The sequence below is a fragment of the Hyla sarda genome, chromosome 1 (genome assembly GCF_029499605.1).
Source record: "Hyla sarda isolate aHylSar1 chromosome 1, aHylSar1.hap1, whole genome shotgun sequence".
NCBI lineage: Eukaryota > Metazoa > Chordata > Amphibia > Anura > Hylidae > Hyla > Hyla sarda.
In genome coordinates, this window is record NC_079189.1 from 263,796,744 (window position 1) to 263,812,002 (window position 15,259).

Genomic DNA, 15,259 nt, shown 5'->3' on the forward strand with positions numbered 1-15,259 from the left:
GCAGTGCAGTTATGGATGGATTTCCGGTGTTCTGTTAAGGATAACCTTATAGTTTAAGAGGTAGAAGGCTAACAGGAAATGAACTAGTGTGACCCACAACAGTCTGCCAGAGAGGTGTTTTTGGTGGGAGAACTATGATGTATGCTGCAATGTGCAGAGGAGGGGGGGAAAGGTAGAGGCGCAGAGCTTAAACAGGCCGCAGCTGAGGACAAAATAATGAACCTTGTGTGAGCAGCAGTAACGAAAGGGAAAACCGCCACTAAAATTGTGCACTGGTGCTGGAGCCCTGTGAGAATGCAGAGTGAGAAGGCCCTTAGGTAAAGTAGGGAGCAGCCACCCTATACCGTAGGCCTGCGTTAACCCTTACCACTTCCCAGCCCATACTAGTTCCAAGCAAAGCCCTAAAGGAAGGGAACAGGGGCAAATACTTACCCCAGGGGGTAGAGGACAGCATACTTACCTACAAGCGTAGATATTCTCCCCTCTGACGTCTTTAGCCAGCTAAAGGATGCATTGAATTACACCAAGCTGCAGTAGCGAGGCGAGCAGGGGCAAGTAGGGGAGCCAGACATATGGTACAACCTCTAGACGCTGACCGCAGGCAATAATGGGACAACAGCACAAGCCATTATGCACTGTGCCCCTTTGTTCCTAGCAGGAGATCAGGGAGGATGGTATCCCTGTCACCCTGGAACCCATAGCAAAATAAAAAAAGAAGAAAAAAAACCTAACTAAACGTACTTAGCTAGAAAATAAGAAAAAAGACCAGGTCTGGAGAGCTCCAGACCTCTATCTGCCTCCTAGTGACACCAAACTAAAACTGGTTAGCTCATTGCCAGTGGGCGAGAATATATCCTGCCAGGAAGGACCTGACTTTTTCCCCCTTAATGTCAGCCTCCTAGTGGCAGAACATATATCCATGGTCTGTGTCCCCCCAAAGAAGCGAAAGGAAAAAAAAAAAGCAAGAAGAAAAATCTGAAGTTTTTCTCCTATTCTGGGAAGTGTGAGTGCAGAACATGATACATAGCTTGAGAATACTTAGTGACCTGATGTGCTGCATTGCACAAGCAGGAAAGCTGCATATTCTATACAGAAAAAGAGGACATGTTCAACCATGAGAAAAGGATGTCCATAACATGAACAGGCATACAGTAAATCTATATTCAATATTACAGTATTTCCTCCTGCATTACCTCTCGACCCAAACGCTGTTGCAACTTGCTGAGTTCATATTCTTTCTTCAATAGTGACAAAGATTTGTAAAGACGCTTTGGAATCTGTGAAAATGTTTAACACAAGAGACTTATTTATCCACATACAATAAAACACACAAAGTCATCTGTTCTTTAAACAATGCTCTCCTAGACACACTAAAGCAACACTTACATTAGTTTCTTCTAAGACATCCTGGAGCTCCTGGGAATCAGCTCCAGTCAGCGCCGCACCCATGTCACTTAAATAAATTGGATTGTCTACCACTCTTTGTCCAGCCTGCATCATTTGCATTACAGACTCCCTTGTAAGCAGAGAAGAAAAGATAAGTTCGCTTTAGAAAAAATAAAAAATAAATAAATAAATAAATAAAGGTGAAAGCACTCATACCGGTACAGTGGATTTAGAGCTATGATGTCCCGGATGGTCTTCACAATTTCAGCAGTGAGAGCCTAATTTTAGAAAAGACAGGAAGAAGTACAAAATTTTTTTAGCCTTTGGTAGTGAATCCATTAACAACAGAAACATAAGGAGTCAAAGTAAATGGACACTAAGCAAAGACAAGGTATCAACATATACTGTATTTACATGCTCTTACTTTGACCTCCTCATTGACTTGGAATTCTTCATGAGCTATATTATCCACTTCCGCCATGAGGACTTCAGGTGTCACTTTTGGGTCAAGCACAAGTTGCTCACTTTTTCCCTTCCTGTTGACATGTGGCCCTGCTGAGTTCCTCTTCCTTTTTTTCTCCTCAGTTTTAGGTTCTTCAGCTTCGATATCTAGTTGCTTATTAATACGGATCCTATTTAAAAAAAATAAAAAAGGGTATACATAAGTGAAATATGCTTTGTATGGCTATTTTTAATTTTGTAAACTATTAATTGCACAATATTTAACATTACAATAATTTTTTATTTTTTTTAAACCTCAGTAAAAAGTACATGAACGGAAATTTGAAGTTAATAGTTTCGTCATAAAGTAAGAGCAATAAAACAGAAGTGGAAAATGAAAGGAAAAACAACAGGACACCAATATTACAGCTGTATGGTGGGTTATGGTAAAACTAAAGCATTTTTTCTAAAAAAAAGGGTCTCAGATGAAAATGATTGGTGGTACTCACAGGTCACAAAAATTCTTCTTTTATGTAGAGTACATATACTCACATATGCTTGAGGGGGGGAGGGGGTTTACGGACACTTAAGGGGAGTGTATGACGAGCAGCTTCTTGTCTTGTACCCACCTCAAGTGTTTTTGCCCCCCCCCCCCACAAAGCATGTGAGTATGTGTACTCTATAAAGAATTATTGTGATTGAGTGCCACCATTCATTAGAATTAAAAGGTAATTGGCAGTGTACTATACAACGCCAATCACCTCCTGTAGCTGGGAGGAGGTGGCAATCCAGCCACCTCCCCAGGAGTGCTGCTATTTTTCAGACCAATAGCAGCTGGCAGAGGAGGGGTTAATGTCCCCTTCTCTCAGCTCTGCTAGCCCACCGAGTTCAGTCAGCGGATAGAGCAGAGAAGGAGCCAGGGACCCCCCCCCCCCCCCCTGCCAAGATCTGTGCCCCTCAGGGCTGAAGAAGTGTCCTCCAGTGTCCAATAGCTCAGGGTGAGTTTCCATTACAGGGACAGGTAGGAGTTAAAATACAGTACAGACCAAAAGTTTGGACACACCTTCTCATTCAAAGAATTTTCTTTATTTTCATGACTATGAAAATTGTAGATTCACACTGAAGGCATCAAAACTATGAATTAACACATGTAGAATTATATACATAACAAAAAAGTGTGAAACAACTGAAAATATGTCATATTCTAGGGTCTTCAAAGTAGCCACATTTTGCTTTGATTACTGCTTTGCACACTCTTGGCATTCTCTTGATGAGCTTCACAAGGTAGTCACCTGAAATGGTCTTCCAACAGTCTTGAAGGAGTTCCCAGAGATGCTTAGCACTTGTTGGTACTTTTGCCTTCATTGGGATCAGGTCTGGTGACTGTGGAGGCCAGGTCATCTGGCGCAGCACCCCATCACTCTCCTTCTTGGTCAAATAGCCCGTACACAGCCTGGAGGTGTGTTTGGGGTCATTGTCCTGTTGAAAAATAAATAATGGTCCAACTAAATGCAAACCGGATGGAATAGCATGCCGCTGCAAGATGCTGTGGTAGCCATGCTGGTTCAGTATGCCTTCAATTTTGAATAAATCCCCAACAGTGTCACCAAGTACCGCCACACCATCACACCTCCTCCTCCATGCTTCACGGTGGGAACCAGGCATGTAGAGTCCATTCGTTCACCTTTTCTGCGTCGCACAAAGACACGGTGGTTGGAACCAAAGATCTCAAATTTGGACTCATCAGACCAAAGCACAGATTTCCACTGGTCTAATGTCCATTCCTTGTGTTCTTTAGCCCAAACACGTCTCTTCTGCTTGTTGCCTGTCCATAGCAGTGGTTTCCTTGCAGATATTCTACCATGAAGGTCTGATTCACACAGTCTCCTCTTAACAGTTGTTCTAGAGATGTGTCTGCTGCTAGAATTCTGTGTGGCATTGACCTGGTCTCTAATCTGAGCTGCTGTTAACCTGCGATTTCTGAGGCTGGTGACTCGGATGAACTTATCCTCCGCAGCAGAGGTGGCACTTTGTCTTCCTTTCCTGGGAATGCGAGCCAGTTTCTTTGTAGCTCTTGATGTATTTTGTGACTGCACTTGGGGACACTTTCCACCTAGAATATGACATTTTCAGTTGTTTCACACTTTTTTGTTATGTCTATAATTCCACATGTGTTAATTCATAGTTTTGATGCCTTCAGTGTGAATCTACAATTTTCATAGTCATGAAAATAAAGAAAACTCTTTGAGAAGGTGTTTCCAAACTTTTGGTCTGTAGTGTATAATAATAATAAAAAAATAAAACCCACTTCCCCCCCCCCCCCCCCTTTACAAACTTTGTGAAAGTACCTCCGGGTACACTTACAAGTTTAGAGTATATGAGGGATGAGATTCCCGTATTGAACCCCCCACTCTGGGTGTTAGCGGGAAACTCGTTTGGGACATTGTGCACCCATTGCTAAATAATTGTTACCACCTTTATGTGGACAACTTTTATACCAACATCCCTCGCCGCCAGATCCACATCCGCTTGTGGGACCATGCGGAAGAACCAGAGAGGCCTTCCTCTAAATTTACTCCAGATACCTATGCCCGAGGGCGAGTCCTGTGCTCTTACCCATGAAAACCTGTTGCTGGTCAGGTATAAGAGGGATGTCCTTATGCTGACCACAATTCATGGTAATGGCAGCTCACCTGTCCCTGTGCGAGGTACCGCAACAACGGTCCTCAAGGCCAATTGTATTCTGGACTTCAATCAGTATATGGGGGGAGTTGATCTCTCTGATCAAGTCCTCAAGCCATATAATGCCATGTGGAAAACACAGGTATGGTACATTGCGGTCTACTTGGTACAGGTTGGTGCTGGCAACACAGGGACATACCTGCAGTTCCAAGAAGTCATAAGGGCCCTGATCTTTGGCGACCGGGAAAGAGCAAGCCGGAGTTCCCAAGGAACTGGAGTTATAGGTGCCAGGATCATCCCAGGCCAGCACTTTGCAGGTGAGGTCCCCCACACTGGAAAGAAGGGACGATCCCAGAAAAAAAATGCTGAGAGTGTCACAGGAGGGGGATACGGAAGGACACCACCACTCAATGAGACATTTGCCCCGATCATCTGGGCCTCTGCATTACAAAACTACTTCAGGGAGTATCACACTTCCATGCAGTACTAAATCTTCCCTTTTCATTAAAATTTCCCATAATTTGACCACATTGTACCAAGTCCAGAGTACATTCCAGAGGGCATACTAAATTGCCCAAAAAACTCTTCCATCAAAAAGAAAAAAAAAAAAAAAACCTGATAAGGACTCTGGGTGTATTTTATTTCCCAAAAATGGGTCACAGAGTCACTCATCGGGGATTTTTTTTATGTTGCCTCAAATGCGCAGTGCTCTTTCTCTACCAGAGCGGAGGCAACAGGTTGGGGACGGCCACACACATCACATTCCCAGAATGATGATTCAGAGCATAGGGTTTGGGGTGGGCATATTTTTTAGTTTTGGCTATGCTCTGGGTCATCATTCTGGGAACATTATCTGTTTTATAATTTTATGGCCCACTGTACCCCACTTTACTAACTCCGTGTACCCCATGTAATGTTGCTTGAGGGGGGTCCCGCTGTTTTATCACCACAGGTATCTCAGTAAATTCTCAAGGCCCCTGACTGCGCTCCTGCTCTTCCGACATCTGGTGTGAACCTGCAGAGCAGTTTACGTTCAGATATGAGGCATGTCCTTACTCCAAAGAAATTTATTTACAAATTTACCCAGAAATTTTCTCATATAAACACTTGTGAAAACGAAAAATTTGGGGTAACCCCAGCATTTTAGTGTAAAAAAAAAAACAAACTAATTTTTCCTTTTCACATCTTGCTTTAAAATGAACATTTATCAAACACCAGTGGGGTGTTAAGGCTCACTGTAGTTTGCAAAATAGTATGCCATGTGGGAGTTTTTTTGCTGTTCTGGCAGCATAGGGGCTTCCTAAATGAGACATGCCCCCCAAAAAGCCATTTCAGCAAAACTTGCTTTCCAAAAGCCAAATGTGACTCCTCTGTTGAGCATTGTAGTGCGCCCGCAGTCCACACATGGGAAGATGGGGTTACAAATTTTGGGGGGCATTTTCTCCTATTACTACTCGTAAAAATGTCAAATTTGGGGGGAAAACCAGCATTTTAGTGAAAAAATAAATTCATGTACACATCCAACTTTAACAAAAAGTCGTCAAACACCTGTGGGGTGTTAGGGCTCCCTGTACCCCTTGTTACATTCCTTGAGGGGTGTAGTTTCCAAAATAGTATGCCATGTGTTTATTTTTGCTGTTCTGGCACCATAGGGGCTTCCAAAATTTGACATGCCTCCCAAAAACCATTTCAGAAAAACTAACTCTCCAAATTCCCATTGTTGCTCCTTCCCTTCTGAACCCTCTACTTCGCCCGCCGAACACTTTACATACACATGAGGTATTTCCTTACTCGAGAGAAATTGGGTTACAAATTTTGTGGTGATTTCTCTACTTTTATCCCTTGTAAAAATTCAAAAACTGGGTCTACATGAACATGAGAGTGTAAAAATAGAAGATTTTGAATTTAGTCCTTCACTTTGCTTGACCTACAGTACCCCTGCAATCCGCCCCCCCGAGTCATCAGCTCTCCGGAGCTAGGTTTGCTCTGTGGCTGAGGACTCACGATACAGGGACCGGCAGTGACCGTTACCGCGCACCCTCCTATAGACTTGCATTGAGGGGGCAGGGTGTGAAATAATGAGAGGGTGGAGCCATGACGTCACGAACCGCCGATCCCTGTCATCAGCCACGGAGCAAACTTACTCTGATTACTCGGGGAGCTGCAGGAAAGATCAAAGGGGTCCCCAGCAGCAGAATCCTTACGATAAGACATCTTATCCCTTATCATTGCTGCAGCCGGCAATACGCTGAGCGCAGTATGACTCACTGACCCCCCCCCCCCCCAGTAACCGTAAAATAATGACAGGCCCCTAAGGATCAGGACACCAATATCGGCGCAACGTCCGCAAGCGAGTCAGAGTTTGTATATTTTTTTTAACTTTTTGAAGCCTGGGCACAGGAGAAGAATAAAAATTTGCACTATAGTACTCCTTTAAATTTACTGTTAACTAGTGCTCGGCAACATACTGTTTCATGCCGAATACGGGTATGTTTTTTTCCCTATGCCACAATACTGGTCGGGCCCCTCGAATGAATGAATTATCAGCCCCAGTGCGCTGGGGAACTAATCATATATGACCCGCGGGCACTGTCCTAATTTTCCTCCCCCCCACCGAATGAATTATCAGCCGCAGCACTGTCCCCACATTGGGGGACTAATCATGTTACCCGCAGGCGCTGATCTCCTTTTTCTCATGTGAGCCTCGGTGCTGGAAATGATTGAGTTGTGAGCCGCAGACGCAGGACGGAGAACGGAAGCTGTCACCTCCCCCTGCAAGCGCTGAAAGCCAGTGGGCCGCAGGTGCTGCATAACTTGTGATCAGAACTTCTGCAGCGCCCGAGACCCACTGGCTTTCAGCACTTGAAGAGGGAGGTGACAGCTTCCGCTCTCCGTCCTGGGCTCACAACTCATTCATTTCCAGCGCCGCGTCTGACAGGAGGAAAAGGAGATCAGCGCCTGCAGGCAACATTAATTCCAATTCCCAAAATGGACCAATATATGGAGGGTTACTTCCAACAGTATTTAATCCCATAGACCCCTTAAAACCTTTCTTCCCATATATTCATATAATTCAATACAGTTTGTGACCCACAAGCTTTATTAATTGTAAATATGTGCTCAAAATGATAAATGTAACTTTATAATTACACAGCCTTTGCCATTTAGATATCTTGTCTTGTTATATCAATGGAATATTAAGAACAACCAGTCCCTTGTAGTACTCAATTATTTAGATCTACGTTTAAGTGTGCCTGCAGTTGCACACTGATCAATGGCAAGGTTGCGCGATTAAAATCTCCCTACACTGCCCCCCTCAACATGTTTCGCTGCCTCAGCAGCTTTGTCAAGAGGTAGCGGGCCCGCTACCTCTTGACAAAGCTGCTGAGGCAGTGAAACTACTGTTAACTAAAACTCCTTTTCCATGTCAGTGGTCCCATTTTCCCATTTAGTACATAATCCCAGCCTGTTTTTTCCTCCCCATGTGTATAAACTTACATTTATCCATGTTAACCATAGATACATTACTATACAATCCCTCTACAAGATCATTAAAGCTACATTAACCCGATAACGACCATGGACGTCTATACTCGTCCAATGGCCGTTACCGGGGTATGGCGCAGGCTCCCGACTCGAGCCCGCGTCAAACCGGCCAGCCCCCAGCTGATTCTTGTAGCTGGGGGCCGGTGTTAACAGATCGCCGCGGCCGGCTATTAACCCTTTAGATAGCCGCTGTCAAAGTTGACAGCGGCGTCTAAAGGTGCCTGTATACAGTCCCTGGTGGTCCAGTGGGGTGTATGGCCCCCCCGCAGCGCGATCACGGGGGAGCGATCCACTACTGAGGTAGCCTGAGGGCTTACCTCTCCTGCTGCGGCGGCTCCGGCTCTCTGAATGATAAAGCCTGGCAGGGCCAGGCTTTATCAATCGAGCGCAGAGCATGCAGATCATTGTGGTTTTATGAAACCACAATGATCTGTATGAGGAATCTAATGATTCCTCCTAAAAGTCCCCTAAGGGGACTAAAAGTGTAAAAAAAAAAGTTTAAAAAAAGTTTAAAAACACACACATTAACCCCTTCCTTATTAAAAGTTTAAATCACCCCCCTTTTCCCAAATTCCATATTAAAAATATGTAACCATAATAAAAATAAACATATGTGGTATTGCCGCGTGCGTAAATGTCTGAACTATAAAAATATATCATTAATTAAACCGCACGGTCAATGGCGTACACGCAAAAAAATTCCAAAGTCCAAAATAGCATATTTTTGGTCACTTCTCATACCATAAAAAAAAGGAATAAAAAGCGATCAAGAAGTCCAATCAAAATAAAAATGGTACCGATTAAAACTTCAGATCACGGCACAAAAAATTAGCCCTCAAACCACCCTGTACGTGGAAAAATAAAAAAGTTATAGGGGTCAGAAAAGGACAATTTTAAATGTATACATTTTCCTGAATGTAGTTATGATTTTTTCCAGAAGTACGACGAAATCAAACCTATATAAGTAGGGTATCATTTTAATCGTATGGACCTACAGAATAAAGATAAAGTGTCATTTTTACCGAAAAATGTACTGCCTAGAAACAGAAGCCCCCAAAATTTACAAAATTGTGTTTTTTCTTCAATTTTGTCACACAATGATTTTTTTTTCCGTTTCGCCATAAATGTTTGTGTAAAATGACTGATGTCATTCCAAAGTAGAATTGGTGCCGCAAAAAATAAGCCCTCATATGGATTTTTAGGTGCAAAATTGAAAGGGTTATGATTTTTAAAAGGTAAGGAGGAAAAAACGAAAGTGTAAAAACTGAAAAATGCTTGGTCCTTAAGGGGTTAAAAAGAATGGGACCCAAAATTACCCCTGTGGTACTCCAATACTAACAGTCACCCACTCAGAGTATGTACTCTTAATAATCACCCTCTGTTTCCTATCACTGAGCCAGTTACTTACCAAGTTAAACACATTTGCCCCCAGTCCAAGCATTCTCATTTTATGCACCAACCTTTTATGTGGAACCGTATCAAATGCTTTGGGGGGGGGGGGGGGAAATAAAAAAATCAAGATATACAACATCCAGCAATTCAACCTGGTCCAGTCTTAAAAGATGATCAAGTTATTTTGACAGGATTGATTTCCCATAAACCCATGCTGATATGGAGTCACACATTTATTTACATTAATTTAATCCGAAAAAATCTGAGATCAAATCAAACAATTTACATATAACTGAGGTTTAATTACCTTTTTGAATATTGGCACCACATGCTATGCACCAGTCCTGAGGTTGAAATTTACTGACGTAACGCTATCCAACTGCCCACTGCATTATGGCCACGACCCCTGGAAACTATGGGGGAGATTTATCAAAACCTGTCTAAAGGAAAAGTTGCTGAGTTGCCCATAACCAATCAGATCGCTTCTTTCATTTCTGAAAAATGAAAGAAGCAATCTGATTAGTTGCTATTGGCAACTCAGCAACTTCTCCTCTGGACAGGTTTTCATAGATATCCACCTAAGTGAATATGAAATATTGTCTCTGGCTACATGGCATGCCCAACAGTGCTTCTGGTTGTTGGTCCAGCACATTAAACCGGGACAAAGCGGCACACAGAGGAAATAGAAGCGTATTATACAGTGTTATAACTTGGCAGCATGGGCTCAAAGGCTGACTTGCCCCAAGCAACCACAATGGGGCCTATCTCCATGATCTTTTGTTTATGCTGATGTGAGGTCTTGCAGTGTGATGTACAGTTTGTAAACAAATGGACGTGGAGCAGAAAAGATTAGTTAAGCGAGAACTGTGCAAAATCAATACATTACAACAGAAATTGCAAATATAATCTGCCAACTACTAAATACATGCCTTCTGTGCCCCATGACAATCATACGTAGCTTGTCATCCATGTCCTGCATTTCATGGATCTGAACAAAGGTTCCTGTGTGGTAGATTTCATCCAGGCTTCCAATAGAATCAGACTCATTACTAATGTATGGAAAACAAACAAATGTGTTTAGATGGTGAAAATAAAAGAAAGCAAAAAATGCTAATTCAATTGACCATCACAAACAAAATAAAGTCATTGCCTTACAAAATCAACAACTGCAGATTTTACAACATTAAATCTGAAGCAGATCCTGTGCGTGTGTGAACCAACAGTTACATAGCTGGAAAGGTTCAGAAAAAAAAAGTGAATTAAGTTGAAACCCTACTGTGTTGATCCAGAGGAAGGCAGATGACGCTGATGCGAATTATCCCCTGGATCAACGTTATACCGAAATATAATATCCACAACCTGTAATATATTTTTCACAAAAAACATCCAGGCCCTCCTTTATCTTGTTTATTGAGTCAGACATCATCACATCATGTAACAGAGTTCCATAGTCTCACTGCTCTAACAGTAAAGAATCTGTCTGTGATGATGGTAAAGCCTTCTTTCCTCTAGACATAACCCCTTGTCATGTTACTGGCCTAGGTATAAAGGGGGAGATTTATGATTGTGTGCAGACAATTGTTTTTGTTTGCAGTGTTTTTAACTTACTTGCACCAAAATATCACAAAAATGTGCACAGAATTTGATAAATTTTGTGCAAATTGAAATCTCCTCAGAACTTACTGTATGATGTCAATTTACTAAAGGCAAGGCAGATGTGGTAAATATTTGTGTTTGCCAAAAAGGCACACATGGAAAATATCTTTCACTGCAATGTCAATAAAGGTTAGCTGCATTTCACCGTCAGTTTTGCCGAAAGTGCCTACCGTATATACTCTAGTATAAGCCGAGTTTTTCAGCACGATTTTTCGTGCTGAAAACACCCCCCTCGAGTGAACTCTCCACCCGCAGGGCTTGCTGGGAGTTGTAGTTTTGAAACCTCCGGAGGTCCGCAGGTTGAAGACCACTGCGGCCTTCGACATCATCCAGCCCCCTCTCGCCCCCCTTTAGTTCTGTACAGTACTCACCTCCGCTCTGCGCTGGTCCGGTGCTGCAGGACTGTCCGGAGAGGAGGTGGTCCGGTGGGATAGTGGTTCCGGGCTGCTATCTTCACCGGGGAGGCCTCTTCTAAGCGCTTCGGGCCCGGCCCCAGAATAGTCACGTTGCCTTGACAACGACGCAGAGGTACGTTCATTGCCAACATACTTCTGCGTCATTGTCAAGGCAACGCCTCTATTCCGGGCCGGAAGCGCAGAGAAGAGGCGCCCCCGGTGAAGATAGCAGCCCGGAACCACTATCCCACCGGACCACCTCCTCTCCGGACAGCCCTGCAGGACCGGACCAGCGCCGAGCGGAGGTGAGTACTGTACAGAACTAAAGGGGGGTGAGAGGGGGCTGGATGATGTCGAAGGCCGCAGTGGTCTTCAACCTGCGGACCTCCGGAGGTTTCAAAACTACAACTTCCAACAAGCCGGGACAGCCGATGGCTGCCCGGGCTTGCTGGGAGTTGTAGTTTTGAAACCTCTGGAGGTCCGCAGGTTGAAGACCACTGAGGGCGGATGATGAGAAGAGGATGATGAAGGGGGGGGGGGTGTGGGATGATGACAAGAGGATGATGAAGGGGGGGGGTGGGGATGATGAAGGGGGGTGTGTGGGATGATTACAAGGGGATGATGAAGGGGGTGGGGATGATGACAAGGGGATGATGAAGGGGGGATGTGTGGGATGATGACAAGGGGATGATGAAGGGGGTATGTGTGGGATGATGACAAGGGGATGATGAAGGGGGGGGGTGTGGGATGATTACAAGGGGATGATGAAGGGGGGTGGGGATGATGACAAGGGGGATGATGAAGGGGGGTGTGGGATGATGACAAGGGGATGATGACAGGTGATGATGATGAGGGTCTGGATGATGACAGGCGGTGATTATGATGAGGATGTTAATGACGGGGGTCTGCATGATGACAGGGGGGGATGATGTATTTCCCACCCTAGGCTTATACTCGAGTCAATAATTTTTCCTGGGATTTTGGGTTGAAATTAGGGGTCTCGGCTTATACTCGAGTATATACGGTATTTTAAAATTGTGCAAAATGTTTGCACAAAGACTGCCCATAAATTTTGCACCAAATTAAATCTAAAAAAAATGTCATGAGGCAATGATAATGTCCCCAAAGTGATCACTAGAAAAATCTCTGTACTGCACCCATAGAAGCAAAACAAATAACCCTCATACAGCTGCTTATATAGAAAAAAAATAACGTTATTTTAAAAAGCACCTGATAATTGGTCTGTGCATTAACGCATGCATTTTTGCTGCGAACAAGTCGAAACTAGGGATCGACCGATATCATTTTTTTAGGGCCGATACAGATATTCTGTGGAGGTTAGGGCCGATAGCCGATAACTTATACCGATATTCCGGTATAAGTTAACGGCTATTTATCCCCCCCGGTGACACCACCCGGAGCACCACGCGGCGTGGTGCGGGCGGCGGGGCATTATTGGATTATCGGCAAGGTAATTGCAGATACCGAAAACGTCCAAAATCATGAATATCGGCCAAACCGATAATGGGTCGATCCCTAGTCGAAACCGCAGTAAAAATGTTGCATTTTACAGCGACTGGCATAATTTGCATATTCACTGTAAAAGGTGCCATTTTTTCCTGCATTTTCAGCCATTAGCACAAAAAAAGCATGCGGTAATTAGCTAGGGTAGTGCTAATCAGCCCCAAAGTGTTAGCCTTAGGCCTTTAGATCAGACCGTCTTAAGAATGTAACATTTATCAAAGAAGACAGAATCACAGTGATAAATTTGGTGCATTATTAGATTGCTGAAGAATTAAGACAGGTTTAGTAAATCTGGTGCAAGAAAACTTATTTCAAGATTGTTATTCATGAGGAATAGAAGTGTTTAACCCCTTAACGACACAGGATGTAAATGTATGTCCTGGTGAGCTGGTTAAAAAAAAAAAGCAAAACAGTAAGCGAAAAGTATGTTATCATGGGTATCATTTTATTCGTATTGACCCAAAGAATAAAGAACACATGTCCTTTTTACTGTAAATTGTACGGCGTAAAAACGAAACCTTCCAAAATTTGCAAAATTGCAGTTTTCTTTTGAATTTCCCCACACAAATAGTATTTTTTTGGTTGCGCCATACATTTTATGGTAAAGTGACAGACAACAGGTCACGCAAAAAACAAGCCCTCATACTAGTCTGTGGATGAAAATAGAAAATACTTATGATTTTTTGAAGGCGAGGAGGAAAAAAATAAAAACTTAAAAAGTAAAATTGTCCGAGTCCTTAAGGCCCAAATAGGCTGAGTCCTTAAGGGGTTAAAGGTCTACTCTAGAGATTCGATACGATCTAGACAGTGATTCGATTCGTCATGAACTTCTCGGCTCAGCGGTTGCTGACTTTAGCCTGCATAAATTAGTTCAGCTTTAAGGTGCTCCGGTGGGCTGGAGACTCTCTCCTAGGTCTGTATCCACCTTTTCCAGCCCACCGGAGCACCTGTAAGCTGAACTAATTTATGCAGGCTAAAGTCAGCAACTGCCGAGCCGAGAAGTTTGTGACGAATCGAATGACTAACTTCGCTCATCTCTAGTGTACTCCGTTGAAAAACATTTTCTTTTAAATCAAACGGTGCCAGAAAGTTAAACAGATTTGTACATTTCTTCTATTAAAAAATCTTACTCCTTCCAGTACTTAGCTGCTGTATACTACAGATAAAGTTCTTCTCTTTTTGATTTTATTTTCTGTCTGACCACAGTGATCTCTGCTGACACATCTGTCCATTTTAGGGACTGTCCAGAGTAGGAGAAAATCCCCATAGCAAAGCTCTCCTGATCTGGGCAGTCCCTTAAATGGGCAGAGGTGTCAGACAGAAAAGAAATTCAAAAAGAAAAAGAACTTCCTCTGTAGTATACAGCAGCTGATAAGTACTGGAAGGGTTAATATATATATATTTTTTTTTTACAGAAGTAATTTACTAATCTATTAAAAAGGCGTGGAGCTCACACTAAAGAACACGAGGTTAACAGATTTCCTTCACTCAAAGGATAGGGAGAAAAATAGAAAAATTGTAAAAAGATCAGTCCTCAGTGTTCTACTCACGAATGAGTGTGTAATGGATATCTGGTAATAATTAATTTGCTGGCTTTATAAGAATTAATTATTACCAGATATCCATTACACACTCATTCGTGAGTAGAACACTGAGAACTGATCTTTTTACAATTTTTCTAATTTACTAATCTATTTAACTTTCTGGCACCTGTTGATTTCAAAGAAAATGTTTTCCAGTGGAGTACCCCTTTAATGAAACAGGCTTGTGTCTAGCAAAATCTGTAAAAGGTCCAATATGAGACTAAAGTTTTAATTTGTTTTCCTTCAAGACAGTACTTACTTGTCATCTTTCTTAAGAAATACTCCAGCATAGGGTTGAGCAAGCCTTACTTTACGTCTTAGAAGTGCTACTAAGTTTGGATTCTTGACCTAAATTTAAAAAAAAATAAATAAAAAAAAACGAATGAATAATTCTGTATAAATTGGCCGAATTATTATAAAATAAAAAGACAATTAATACCACTCCTATATTTTTGAATGTAGACGCCTTATTTGTAAAAATGCCAGCCAGCACTTTACACTAAGGCTGAGGAATTCAAGAGGAAGTCACGAGGAATAATTTCAGTCAGGAAATTGTAGCCTTCTTTCCTTTTATCCATCAAGTGCAATTTGAGCTGAATTTTCACGCGCAAATGAAGAGGACTGAAGGAGGAGGCTATTTAATCCTACTTTTCT

General features: G+C 42.7%; 1 protein-coding gene across 1 annotated transcript in view; it reads right to left on the minus strand.

Annotated features, from left to right (window-relative positions):
• Positions 1 to 14,953, minus strand: part of LONP1 (lon peptidase 1, mitochondrial) — a 76,052-nt gene extending 61,099 nt beyond the window's left edge. Inside the window, exons 1-6 of the mRNA XM_056571518.1 lie at positions 14,865 to 14,953; positions 10,377 to 10,496; positions 1,811 to 2,018; positions 1,603 to 1,664; positions 1,387 to 1,516; positions 1,194 to 1,277 (exon numbers count right to left, since the gene is read on the minus strand). Coding sequence (XP_056427493.1) covers positions 1,194 to 1,277; positions 1,387 to 1,516; positions 1,603 to 1,664; positions 1,811 to 2,018; positions 10,377 to 10,426 — 534 coding nt within the window. The 5' untranslated portion in view covers positions 10,427 to 10,496; positions 14,865 to 14,953. The remainder of the gene's footprint in view (positions 1 to 1,193; positions 1,278 to 1,386; positions 1,517 to 1,602; positions 1,665 to 1,810; positions 2,019 to 10,376; positions 10,497 to 14,864) is intronic.
• Between the last annotated feature and the right edge of the window lie 306 nt (positions 14,954 to 15,259).